At 39.8% G+C, this 13,973-nt stretch overlaps 4 protein-coding genes across 4 annotated transcripts; all 4 read right to left on the minus strand.

The window, feature by feature from the left end:
- Nucleotides 1–351: 351 nt before the first annotated feature.
- Nucleotides 352–2,971, minus strand: LOC107596386 (protocadherin alpha-8-like). Its single transcript, XM_016287109.1, has 2 exons — nt 474–2,971; nt 352–363 (listed from the first exon to the last, which is right to left on the minus strand). Exons 1-2 carry the CDS (start codon nt 2,826–2,828, stop codon nt 352–354), a joined length of 2,367 nt encoding a protein of 788 aa, XP_016142595.1. The 5' UTR covers nt 2,829–2,971.
- Nucleotides 2,972–5,912: 2,941 nt separating this feature from the next.
- Nucleotides 5,913–7,433, minus strand: LOC107596387 (protocadherin gamma-A11-like). The gene has a single exon (XM_016287110.1). The coding sequence runs from the start codon at nt 7,278–7,280 to the stop codon at nt 5,913–5,915; it is 1,368 nt and encodes a 455-aa protein (XP_016142596.1). The 5' UTR covers nt 7,281–7,433.
- A 705-nt stretch (nt 7,434–8,138) lies between these two features.
- LOC107596388 (protocadherin gamma-A5-like) lies at nt 8,139–10,709 on the minus strand. The gene has a single exon (XM_016287111.1). The coding sequence runs from the start codon at nt 10,524–10,526 to the stop codon at nt 8,139–8,141; it is 2,388 nt and encodes a 795-aa protein (XP_016142597.1). The 5' UTR covers nt 10,527–10,709.
- A 43-nt stretch (nt 10,710–10,752) lies between these two features.
- LOC107596389 (protocadherin alpha-8-like) lies at nt 10,753–13,607 on the minus strand. The gene is made up of 2 exons (XM_016287112.1): nt 11,247–13,607; nt 10,753–10,806 (listed from the first exon to the last, which is right to left on the minus strand). The coding sequence occupies exons 1-2, from the start codon at nt 13,605–13,607 to the stop codon at nt 10,753–10,755; spliced, it is 2,415 nt and encodes an 804-aa protein (XP_016142598.1).
- Between the last annotated feature and the right edge of the window lie 366 nt (nt 13,608–13,973).

Consider the following 13,973-nt stretch of genomic DNA (forward strand, 5'->3'; position numbering starts at 1 on the left):
AGCGGAAGGGAGAGACAAGGAATATTGGAGAAGGGGGGGGGGGGGTAATAACCGTATTTGACGTCATGAGCCGTACTCTAGGATTGCACTGACACCTCGCGATCTCACAGCTGTAGTGCACTGCATTGTTGCACAGTAGCTTCATGCAGCGCGTCTACATACACGTAAACACAGCAGCAATACAGAAAACATTATAATGTAAACAAAATAATACAAAAAAACCCCCAGCACCATAGGCAGTGATCCATGTCTTTCCTAAATTCAGAAACATAACTTAGTGACTGTTTTATTCCCTCTGATCTCATTATCTTACCAACTCCCTCGGGAAAACAAAACAAACAAACAAAAAGTTCAGCTTGAATCCTAATTTTACACAATCCAAATTAAATCGAATACTAAATGTATCAGCTACAGAAAGCCAGGGCTATAGAAAAAATACAATAATTTCTGTTATGTTCCTAAAATTCGCTTACCTCTCCAGAATCTCTCCTCCTGCGATCTGGTATGACTAGAGTATTTCCATTACTCCCCGGGACTAAAGTAGAGCCGATACTCATTCTGGGTCCAACTAACATGTACCGTTTGTCTCCAGATCTGTACTGGATGCTGTGACACATAGTCCCGTCGTAATTTGTGTCCTGTAAATACTTGGACGAATAGTCTGTCGATTTAGAGCACTGCATTGCAATCAACACGATGATGCTGATGACAAAAAGCACTGAAACCGAGCCCAAAGTGATGATCAAATAAAATGTCACGTTGTTTTCCTCCTCGTCTTTTACTGCGTTTTTCACATCAGTAGCTGCAAAAGCCTCTTTGGGCTCCACAACTTTGACAATCACAGTCGCTGTTGCTGAGAGTGAAACGTTCCCATTGTCTTTGACCAGTATGAGCAGTTTATGCTGGGCCTCGTCTGTTTCTGTGAATGAGCGAAGGGTCCTTATCTGTCCTGTATAGCGGTCCAAACTAAAGAGACTGTGGTCACTAACTTCCTGCAGTGAAAATAATAACCAGCCGTTGTATCCTATATCTGCGTCATAGGCTCTGACTTTAGTCACCAAATGACCTGCGTTCACATTACGGGGAATCTCTTCCACACCCTCAGCAGAACCGTTAGCGCTGACTGGATATAAGATCACTGGAACGTTGTCGTTCTGATCCAGAATAAACACGTTCACTGTCACGTTACTGCTCAGAGACGGAGTTCCAGAGTCCGTAGCAACAACTTGGAACTGGAACGTTTTAACTGCTTCGAAATCAAAAGTTTTAAGTGAATAAATAACTCCTGTTTCTGAATTTATATTCAAGAATGACGTCATGTCGTTCTGTGTCACTCCACCTCTGTTTATTTGATACGATATCAAGGCATTTTCATTCACGTCTTTATCAGATGCTCTCACTGAGAATATGGAGGCTCCAGGAGCATTATTTTCAAATATGTAGAGCTCAAGGAAATTACTAGAAAATTCAGGCTGGTTGTCATTCACATCTGCTACTTGGATGCTTAAAGTTGTGATGGATGATAAGGGCGGCTGGCCTAGATCTGTTGCTGTAATTGTGATGTCATAATGAGGCACAAGTTCACGATCCAAACGCCCCTTTGTCACCAGTGAATACATATTATCTTGAAAAGAGTGTTTCAACTCGAAAGGAACATTCTTTGAGAGACTACATACAACTTTACCATTAACACCAGAGTCTTTATCTGAGACACTAATCAACGCAATTACTGTTCCAGGTTTACAGTCTTCAGCAACAATATTAGATAATGAAGTCAGCTCAATTTCAGGCATATTATCGTTTATATCTTGTATGTTTATAATAACTCGACCTTGGGCAGACAAAGGAGGCTGACCTTTATCTGAAGCCTGAACATCCAGTTTATAAACGTCTGTGTCCTCAAAGTCTATCGCGCCTTTAACCTTGATTTCGCCTGTAATGCGATCCAACTGAAATATGTCATAAACTTTGCGCTTTAAAGTTTTACCAAGCGCATACTCAATTTCACTGTTTGGGCCCTCGTCGCTATCAGATGCATTTATTTTAATCACAGTCGTTCCAATTGGGGAATTTTCCTGTAAACTGACAGAATATGTGTCTTGACTGAACACGGGACGATTATCATTACTATCCAGTACAGTAACGGTTATGTTAAGGGTACCTGATTTTGGAGGGTTTCCACCATCGAGGGCTTTCAAAATTAGCAGGTGTTCTGACTTATGTTCGCGATCGAGTGGTTTTTTCAACACTAAAAAGGGGATTTTTTCCTCATCGCTGTTTCTGATGTAAATCTCGAAATTTTCATCCTGACTCAATTTATACAAACGAACAGAATATGGTGAGGCATCCTGGTCTCGTGCTGCGTGCAGCTGAAAGCTCGTTCCTAAAGGGGTGTGCTCTGCAATCTCGAAATGTTGATTCTGTTCAGAAAAACTAGGATGGTTGTCATTTATGTCTGTTACTTCAACTGCAACATAGTGAATTTCTAAAGGATTTTCGACCGCAGTTTTTAGATTTACTACACATGCACCGTTTCCATCACAAAGCTCCTCTCTGTCTATGCTTTTATGAATATACAATTCGCCATTGTTCTGATTTACTTGGAAAAACGCATCTTTAGAACCAGAGACGATACGGAACCGTCTGTCCACCAAAGTACTCACGTCAAGTCCCAGATCCTTAGCAATATTTCCCACAACAGATCCCTCTTTTATTTCCTCTGGAACAGTGTATCTTATCTGAGCTGAAACCTGCGGTCCGAAGCAGAGAAGAAAAGAGAAACACAAAGCCATCCACCAGTTCTGCCATCTGCGCCTTTGTTCATCCATCGTTAAGAATTCCTTTAAAACAGCTTAAAACAAATAACGGTGGTGTTCAGTTGAAATGGCCTATTCCCAGATGCAACAATCTTGATTAAATTACATCGATAAAACTCTAGAACATTTATATTTCCGCTTCTCGCGATATACTCGTCAGCTGCTGTCACAGTTTAACTGAACGGAACAGCCATGCGCACCACATGTAGATAGGCAGGGGCAAAGCTCTACTTCATATCCTAATGTAACACTGACACCGCATGGTTCAAAAAGAGAGACTCCTTTTGTACCAAGACTCTCACGTAAAAAACAAAAACAAAAAACAATATTTCAAAAATAAATTTTGAAATACTGTTCAACTCAAGACAATTCATAACATTTGAACAATATACATAGTGAAAAAGTATTTTTCAAACAAACTATGAAACGAAAGGATTATTACCCTACAAAGGTGAAACCTTTCAGCACCATGGACAACGAATATTTATTCCAGCGTTCAACGCTTAATTCCCAAGCAACACTGAATAAAAACAAAAAAATCTTATTAGTCAGAACATAAAATATCCCACATAGTCAATTAGATCCTGAAAAAAAAGTCAAATTTGATGACAGTAAGCCTGAGAAAGTGTTGTTTAATATAGTTCACATACTCTTACCTCTCCAGAATCTCTCCTCCTGCGGTCTGGTATCACTAGAGTATTTCCATTACTGCCCGGGACTATAGTAGAGCCGATACTCATTCTGGGGTATCCATTGGAGGGCGTCCCTTATCAGATGCCATGATGTTCAGACTAAAAATTTCGTTCTCTTCAAAATCGATTTTGCCTTTGACACGTATTTCACCTGTCACTTTATCCAGATCAAAAATATCATGTACTTCTCGCTGCACGTTTCTACCGTAAGTATATTCAACTTCTCCATTAACGCCCTCATCTGGGTCAGTTGCATTAACAAATGTTACAGTAAAACCGGGAGAGGCGTTTTCTTTCAAAGAAATAGTGTATGTGTCTCTGTTGCATACTGGACGGTTGTCGTTAACGTCGAGGACCGAGACAGTTATATTTAAAGAGCCTGATTTTGGTGGATTTCCACCATCGATGGCAGTAAATGTTAAGACGTGTTTCTCTTGACTTTCCCGGTCTAAGGGTTTTAGTAAAAGCAGAAAAGGACTTTTATCTCCGTATTCACTGTCTCTTACCTCTATCTCAAAATTATCATTTTGTCCGAGGCGATAAAATCGAACAGAATTAACGCCAAAATCCAAATCTCTTGCGGTTGGAAGACCAAAGCGAGTGCCCTTTAAAGTGTTTTCCGCTATTTTAATCTGCAAGTCTTTTTCTGGGAAAGATGGGAAGTGATCATTAACATCTGTTATTTCAACCTCAACATAGTGAACTTCGAGTGGATTTTCAACTGCAATCTTTAAGTTTAGCAAACATGCGCCATTGCCATCACAAATCTCCTCTCTGTCGATTTTCTTATGAACGTACAAGATGCCATTGTTCTGATTTACCTGGAAAAAGCTGTCCTTAGATCCAGAAACAATACGGAATCGTCTGTGCTCTAACGAACTGATATCAAGACCGAGATCTTTAGCGATATTTCCCACTTGTGATCCCACTTTCACTTCCTCCGGAATAGAATATCTGATCTGTGCTGAAACAGGCTGTTCACAATGCATCATCAAACACAAAGCAATCCAGCAGTATCCCCATATGCGCCTTTGTCCATCCTTATCCATCGCGAGTGATTACAGCAAGAGCATTCCAGAACCAGATATGTATTATCCGTGATTATTCTCAACAGGATAAGCCGTGTAGTACCAGAAATCAGGAAATAGTTCAAATTATGTCTTATGTCGCATCGTCAGCCCACCGTAAGCACTATAGTTTTCTTCGGCTCACAGTGGCTCCTGAAATGTACAGAACAATGTAGCAATGCGCATGTCACCATCTAGGGCAGGGCATAATTTCTCCATCATATCATAGAGCAATACTGACACCGAGCGGTCTACTGTTCATTTCAAACAACTAATCTCTTAAATATTATGAATTATTCTGGAGGATTTAGCAACTCTGTACACTCTAAAAAATGCTGGGTTGTTTCAACCCAATGTTGGGTCAAATATGGACTAACCCAACTGTTGGGTCAAAAAGTTAATTTAAAAATGTAACCAAAATTTAACCCAGCAGTTGGGTTAGTCCATATTTGACCAAACATTGAGTTGAAACAACCCAGCATTTTTTAGAGTGTATCATTCCCTGTTGAACCCATTACAAAGGTCACTTAATGTGAAAATCCCATAAAAAAATTGAATGGTGCCATAGCTGAAAAAAATAGCAGTTCAATCGAATCATGGACATAAATACTTTAAAATTATTTATAAAGCAAAGACAAAAATGCGTGATTGCATCTGAAAAAAAAATCTAGAAATGATGGGATTTAAGATTGCATGTTTTCAGTCATTTCTGACCATTGACAGTGTAACTTTATTTCTTAACTACGAAATGCAAATAAATAAATAAATAGATAAAAATCGCCGACGCAGTGATCAACTTTCTGCACGCTTAGGATATGTACGATCAGACGACAAAAGCTGTCAAACAAAGTATGCTACTGAACAAGATTTTGTGCTGTGAGGTCATTACTATGTAACGGCATACTACATATACAGTATAAAAATGTCAAAGCAAAATGATAGCTGTAATTGCAATTAATCTGTTATTCTTACCTCTCCAGAATCTCTCCTCCTGCGATCTGGGATCACTAGAGTATTTCCATTACTGCCCGGGACTATAGTAGAGCCGATACTCATTCTGGGTCCAACTAACATGTACCGTTTGTCTCCAGATCTGTACTGGATGCTGTGACACATAGTCCCGTCGTAATTTGTATCCTGTAAATACTTGGGCGAATAGTCTGTCGATTTAGAACACTGCATTACAATCAAGAAGATGATGCTGATGACAAAAAGCACTGAAACCGAGCCCAAAGTGATGATCAAATAAAATGTCGCGTTGTTTTCCTCCTCGTCTTTTACTGTGTGTTTAACATCAGAAGCTGCAAAAGCCTCTTTGGTCTCCATATCTTTGACAATCACAGTCGCTGTTGCTGAGAGACATCGGACACCTCTATGCTCAGAGATTTTGAAGATGAAAGAGCTGGGTTGCCTAAATCAGTAGCTGTTACTGTGATGTCATAATGGGACGCAGCCTCCCGGTCCAAACTCTCTTTGGTTACAAGAGAATACATGTTCTGCTGGACATATGGTTTCAGCTCAAACGGTACATTCTTTGACAAGCTGCAAACAACTTTACCATTAATCCCTGAATCTTTGTCTGTTATGCTAATAAGAGAAATGACTGTCCCTGGCTTTGAGTCTTCAGAAGCAATATTAGAAAGCGACGTTACTTCAATCTCAGGTTCATTATCATTGACGTCAATAATCTTAATTACAACTCTGCAGTCAGTGTTCGTAGGAGGGCGTCCCTTATCAGATGCTTTAATGTTTAGGCTATAAATTTCGTTCTTTTCAAAATCGATTTTGCCTTTGACACGTATTTCACCTGTCACTTTATCCAGATCAAAAATATCATGTACTTCTCGCTGCACGTTTCTACCGTAAGTATATTCAACTTCTCCATTAACGCCCTCATCTGGGTCAGTTGCATTAACAAATGTTACAGTAAAACCGGGAGAGGCGTTTTCTTTCAAAGAAATAGTGTATGTGTCTCTGTTGCATACTGGACGGTTGTCGTTAACATCGAGGACCGAGACAGTTATATTTAAAGAGCCTGATTTTGGTGGATTTCCACCATCGATGGCAGTAAATGTTAAGACGTGTTTCTCTTGACTTTCCCGGTCTAAGGGTTTTTGTAAAAGCAGAAAAGGACTTTTATCTCCGTATTCACTGTCTCTTACCTCTATCTCAAAATTATCATTTTGTCCGAGCCGATAGGACCGAACAGAATTTACCCCAACATCTAAATCTCTTGCGGTTGGAAGATCGAAGCGAGAACCTTTTACAGTATTTTCTGCAATTTCTACGTGAACGTCTTTTTCGTGGAAGGCGGGGAAGTGATCATTAACATCTGTTATTTCAACCTCAACATAGTGAACTTCGAGTGGATTTTCAACTGCAATCTTTAAGTTTAGCAAACATGCGCCATTGCCATCACAAATCTCCTCTCTGTCGATTTTCTTATGAACGTACAAGATGCCATTGTTCTGATTTACCTGGAAAAAGCTGTCCTTAGATCCAGAAACAATACGGAATCGTCTGTGCTCTAACGAACTGATATCAAGACCGAGATCTTTAGCGATATTTCCCACTTGTGATCCCACTTTCACTTCCTCCGGAATAGAATATCTGATCTGTGCTGAAACAGGCTGTTCACAATGCATCATCAAACACAAAGCAATCCAGCAGTATCCCCATATGCGCCTTTGTCCATCCTTATCCATCGCGAGTGATTACAGCAAGAGCATTCCAGAACCAGATATGTATTATCCGTGATTATTCTCAACAGGATAAGCCGTGTAGTACCAGAAATCAGGAAATAGTTCAAATTATGTCTTATGTCGCATCGTCAGCCCACCGTAAGCACTATAGTTTTCTTCGGCTCACAGTGGCTCCTGAAATGTACAGAACAATGTAGCAATGCGCATGTCACCATCTAGGGCAGGGCATAATTTCTCCATCATATCATAGAGCAATACTGACACCGAGCGGTCTACTGTTCATTTCAAACAACTAATCTCTTAAATATTATGAATTATTCTGGAGGGTTTAGCAACTCTGTATCGTGCACAATAAAGCGTTACATCCCCTGTCGAACCCATTACAAGAGTCACTTAAGTGAAAATACCATTATAAAATTGAATATCACTATAACTAAAAATGTAGCAATTTAAACGGATCATGAACATAAATAAATTTAAAGTACTCATATAGCTAAGACAAAAATGCGTGATTTCGTAAGAATGCCCATACAAATAAGATAAAATAATCAGTATAAAATACACCTCTGAAAAAAAGCACACAAAAAAAATAAATAATGAGATTTGAGTTTACATGTATATTTTCAGTAATTTGCTACCAATTACATTTTTAATGCCTTCGTAAAAATAAAAATAAAAGAATTTAATCAGGAACGAAATGAACAGCTCCCTGCAATACGATCAGACAGTAAAAGCTGTCAAACAAAGTAGGCTACTGGACAAGATTTTGTGCTGTGAAATCATAACTAATTAAAGACATAACATATTCCATAAATTAAAACTATAATGCATAACAATATCAAAGCAAAATGGTAGCTGTAATTAGTATGAACCTGCTATTCTTACCTCTCCAGAATCTCTCCTCCTGCGGTCTGGGATCACTAGAGTATTTCCATTACTGCCCGGGACTAAAGTAGAGCCGATACTCATTCTGGGTCCAACTAACATGTACCGTTTGTCTCCAGATCTGTACTGGATGCTGTGACACATAGTCCCGTCGTAATTTGTGTCCTGTAAATACTTGGACGAATAGTCTGTCGATTTAGAGCACCGCATTACAATCAACACGATGATGCTGATGACAAAAAGCACTGAAACCGAGCCCAAAGTGATGATCAAATAAAATGTCACGTTGTTTTCCTCCTCGTCTTTTACTACGTTTTTCACATCAGAAGCTGCAAAAGCCTCTTTGGGCTCCACAACTTTGACAATCACAGTCGCTGTTGCTGAGAGTGAAACGTTCCCATTGTCTTTGACCAGTATGAGCAGTTTATGCTGGGCCTCGTCTGTTTCTGTGAATGAGCGAAGGGTCCTTATCTGTCCTGTATAGCGGTCCAAACTAAAGAGACTGTGGTCACTAACTTCCTGCAGTGAAAATAATAACCAGCCGTTGTATCCTATATCTGCGTCATAGGCTCTGACTTTAGTCACCAAATGACCTGCGTTCACATTACGGGGAATCTCTTCCACACCCTCAGCAGAACCGTTAGCGCTGACTGGATATAAGATCACTGGAACGTTGTCGTTCTGATCCAGAATAAACACGTTCACTGTCACGTTACTGCTCAGAGACGGAGTTCCAGAGTCTGTAGCAACAACATGGAACTGGAATGTTTTAACAGTTTCAAAGTCAAAGCTCTTTAGCGTGTGAATAACACCAGTCTCAGAATGTATATTCATGGCAGATGCCATATCGTTCTGTGTCCGACCACCTCTGATGATATGATAAGTTATGGCAGCATTTTCATTAATATCTCTGTCTGATGCACTGACAGAAAATATAGAAGCGCCTAGAGGGTTATTTTCAGTTAAATAAAGCTCTAGAGAATTTGACGAAAATTCTGGGATATTATCATTTACATCTGACACCTGTAAAAATATAGTTTTATACGCTGCCAGAGAAGGGTTACCTAAATCTGTTGCTGTTATTTTGATATTGTATTCAGACACTAACTCTCGGTCTAAACGTTCTTTTGTTACTAGGGAATACATGTTATCTTGAACAGACGGTTTTAATTCAAATGGCACACTGTCAGAAAGGCTACACACAACTTTTCCATTGATTCCAGAATCTTTATCACTTACACTTACGAGAGAAATAACAGTTCCAATTTTTGTGTCCTCCGAAACTACATTTGAAAGAGATGTTACTTGTATTTCTGGTTTATTGTCATTTACATCTTCGACTTTAATGATGAGCTGGCAATCCGTGTTAGTAGGAGGAATCCCTTTGTCTGATGCCCTTACTATCAAACTGTAGATTTCATTTTCTTCAAAGTCAATTAAGCCTCTAACTCGTATTTCGCCAGTCGTCCGATCTAATTGAAATATTTCACGTATTTTTGGTTTCATGTTTCTACCGTATGTATATTCTACTTCACCATTTAGACCACTATCCGCATCACTTGCATTTATAAATATCACTACAGTGTCAATAATTGCATTTTCACGCAGTGTTATCGTTAAGGTATCGCTATTGCATATGGGTCGGTTATCATTTACATCCAGAACAAAGACAGTGATATTAAGAGTGCCTGATTTTGGTGGATTTCCGCCATCTACTGCAGTTAGTAGCAACTTGTGTATTTCAGTGATTTCCCTGTCTAATGGTTTCTGTAATATTAAGAAAGGTGTTTTATCTCCGTATACACTATCTTTAATTTCCAAATCAAAATGCGCATTCTTACTCAGCTGGTAATGTCGAACTGAATTAACTCCCACATCCAGATCTCGAGCAGTTTGAAGTTCAAATCGTGTTCCAGTAACGGTGTTTTCCCAAATCTCTAGATAGAAGTCTTTATCGTGGAAAGAAGGAGAGTGATCATTTACATCTGTGATTTCAACCTCCACATAATGAACCTCGAGGGGTTTTTCGACAACTATTTTCAAATTAATCAAGCAGGCGCTATTTCCATTACACACCTCTTCTCTGTCAATGTGCTTATCCACATACAAGATGCCATTGTTCTGATTTACCTGGAAAAGAGCGTCATTAGATCCAGACACAATACGAAACCGTCTGTCCGCCAATGTACTGACATCAAGACCCAAATCATTAGCACAGTTTCCGACGACAGATCCCACTTTCACCTCTTCTGGAATGGAATATCTAATCTCCGCTGAAACCTGCTGTCCAAAGCACACAAGCAAAGAGAAACACAGACAAATCCACCAGCGCTCCCATCCGCGCCTTTGTCCTCTGGCTTCCATTGCGACCGTTCACCGCAACGTTATTCCAAAGATCAGTATATTCTGGATGATTAGATGCCACAATATAATGTTAGATACATCATGCGAAACAAAATGAATTCACTGTTAATACAGTTAGCACAGCCTGTTACCGTTATACTGTTCATCAGCTCGCAAATGTTTCCTCACAAATGTGAGGAACAATACAGCCCGTTTCGCATCATCATCCAGGGCTGGACGTAATCTCCTATACAAATACTGGAGTAACAGTGACATCGGGTGGTCTACATGAAGACAAATCCTCAAAAGTTTTTCATTGAGCACATAATGTATAAAACCACGTAAAATAATTGCATTCAGTGTCCCACTTACCTACGTCCTACATAATGTCATAAAGTGCATAGATATCACCCAAAAAAACTCGTGCAGACGTGTGTGACAGCACAATAAAGCCACGTTTAATTCACTAGAAATCCAGTCGACTCTTAAGAAAACCGCAACTAATTGCAGCACCAGCGCAGCGGACAGCTCCCTCTACGCTGTCGCTACTTGGAACAACAGCAAACATTTAGACATCCGGTAAAGCATGCACATTGTACTTTTTTGCAAAGCAAAACAATTGTCAGAAATTCTTAACTTGCAGTTAGCTCATCAATTTTATGAGAAACATATTTTGTCGTCTGTCTGTGAAGCTGTACGAGTTAGTAATTGCATACAAAGAAAAAAAATCGTCATTCTTACCTCTCCAGAATCTCTCCTCCTGCGGTCTGGGATCACTAGAGTATTTCCATTACTGCCCGGGACTAAAGTAGAGCCGATACTCATTCTGGGTCCAACTAACATGTACCGTTTGTCTCCAGATCTGTACTGGATGCTGTGACACATAGTCCCGTCGTAATTTGTGTCCTGTAAATACTTGGACGAATAGTCTGTCGATTTAGAGCACCGCATTACAATCAACACGATGATGCTGATGACAAAAAGCACTGAAACCGAGCCCAAAGTGATGATCAAATAAAATGTCACGTTGTTTTCCTCCTCGTCTTTTACTGCGTTTTTCACATCAGAAGCAGCAAAAGCCTCTTTGGGCTCCACGACTTTGACAATCACAGTCGCTGTTGCTGAGAGTGAAACGTTCCCATTGTCTTTGACCAGTATGAGCAGTTTATGCTGGGCCTCGTCTGTTTCTGTGAATGAGCGAAGGGTCCTTATCTGTCCTGTATAGCGGTCCAAACTAAAGAGACTGTGGTCACTAACTTCCTGCAGTGAAAATAATAACCAGCCGTTGTATCCTATATCTGCGTCATAGGCTCTGACTTTAGTCACCAAATGACCTGCGTTCACATTACGGGGAATCTCTTCCACACCCTCAGCAGAACCGTTAGCGCTGACTGGATATAAGATCACTGGAACGTTGTCGTTCTGATCCAGAATAAACACGTTCACTGTCACGTTACTGCTCAGAGACGGAGTTCCAGAGTCTGAGGCAAAAACTTGGAACTGAAACTTTCTAATTACTTCAAAATCAAAGCGGTTTAAGGCGTAAACAACTCCCGTTTCAGAGTTAATGTTGAGGAAAGAGGCCATATCCTTTTGTGCAGCGCCCCCTCTAATAATATAATAAGTAATCATTGCATTTTCATTTAAATCTTTATCGAATGCGCTCACAGACATTACGGAGGCACCAGGTGCGTTATTTTCTACTAAGTACAATTCAAGCGGATCTTGAGAAAATTCAGGACTGTTATCGTTAACATCTGATACCTGAACGCTCAGAGATTTAAACGAAGATAACGGAGGTTTTCCTAAATCAGTGACTGTTATTGTTATGTCATAATGGGACACAAGTTCTCGATCTAATTTTCCTTTAGTTACAAGGGAATAAATATTCTCTTGAACTGATGGTTTCAGCTCAAAGGGAACATTATCAGAAACACTTAGAATTATCTTTCCATTTATACCGGAGTCTTTGTCACTGATGCTAATCAATGAAATTACAGTCCCAGGTTTAGAATCCTCGGAAACTATATTGGAAAGAGACGTGAGGTCTATTTCAGGAGCGTTATCATTTATATCTGCTACTTTAATAATAACGACGGATTCTGCTGCTAAGGGTGGTTGGCCTTTATCAGATGCTTGTACGTCTAACTTGTACAATTCTGTTTCCTCAAAGTCCAGCACACCTTTAATCTGAATTTCACCTGTTGCACTATCGAGTATAAACAGATTTTGCACTTTACGCTTCAGGTTTCTTCCAAAGGCGTATTCTACAACACCATTTAAACCTTCGTCCAAGTCAGTTGCATCAAGTTTTACCAAAATCGTACCGATAGCAGCATTTTCTTTTACCATTACAGAATAGGAGTCTTGACTGAACACAGGGCGGTTATCATTAACATCAAGGACAGTAACAATTATGTTAAGATTTCCTGACCGTGGTGGATTTCCACCATCGATTGCAGTTAGTATTAATCTATGTTCTGCGGCGTTTTCACGGTCAAGTGCTTTCTTTAAAACTAAAAGCGGTATTTTTTCGTCATGTCTGTCCTTAGTCTCAACTTCGAAATACTCATTATTACTCAGTTTATAAGACCGGACATTATTCACAGTCGTATCAGCATCTCGTGCTGTCTGTATTTGGAAACGCGTCCCTGTGGGTGTGTGTTCCGCAATCTCAAAATGCTCCTCCTCTTCTGTGAATGTGGGTGAATTATCATTAACATCAGTTACCTCCACTCCAACATAATGAATTTCCAAGGGATCTTCGACCACCATTTTCAGATTAATCAAGCATGCGCCATTTCCATCACACAGCTCCTCTCTGTCAATTTTCTTATGCACATATAAGACGCCATTGTTTTGATTTACCTCAAAAAGAGTATCCTTTGATCCAGACACAATACGGAATCTCCTGTTTACTAAAGTGCTGACATCAAGGCCAAGATCCTTAGCAATATGTCCTACAACGGATCCTTCTTTCAATTCTTCTGGAATAGAATATTTTATCTGCGCTGAAACTTGCTGTCCAAAACACAGAAGCAAGGAGAAACACAAAGCAATCGACCAATACGCCCATTTGCGCCTTTGTCCTCCGGCTTCCATGACAGAACAATTACTGTGAGACTGCCAGAAATATATCCTCGGCGATTACAAACAACAATGTACAATTTATCTGCGTAATACAATACTATTTAACTGAAAACACACGGAGAACAGATCGCATACTTAAATGCCATTTCGGATTGTACCATCCAGGATAAAAGGAGGACAATACAAACCTACGCGTAATCATCCTGGGCTGGACTTGAAACTTGAAATCAAAAATTAGAGCAACACTGACATCGAGTGGACCATTGAACCTTTCAAGTCACCTCCAGCGTTACCGTTTAGAGTATCTTTCAGTTTGCAGAAGCCTTAACATTTATTACAATATGTTTTATGGTTCGAATTGGGGGGGGGGGGGGGGGT

This window comes from Sinocyclocheilus grahami, unplaced genomic scaffold (genome assembly GCF_001515645.1).
Source record: "Sinocyclocheilus grahami isolate Dianchi unplaced genomic scaffold, SAMN03320097.WGS_v1.1 scaffold218.1, whole genome shotgun sequence".
Lineage (NCBI taxonomy): Eukaryota > Metazoa > Chordata > Actinopteri > Cypriniformes > Cyprinidae > Sinocyclocheilus > Sinocyclocheilus grahami.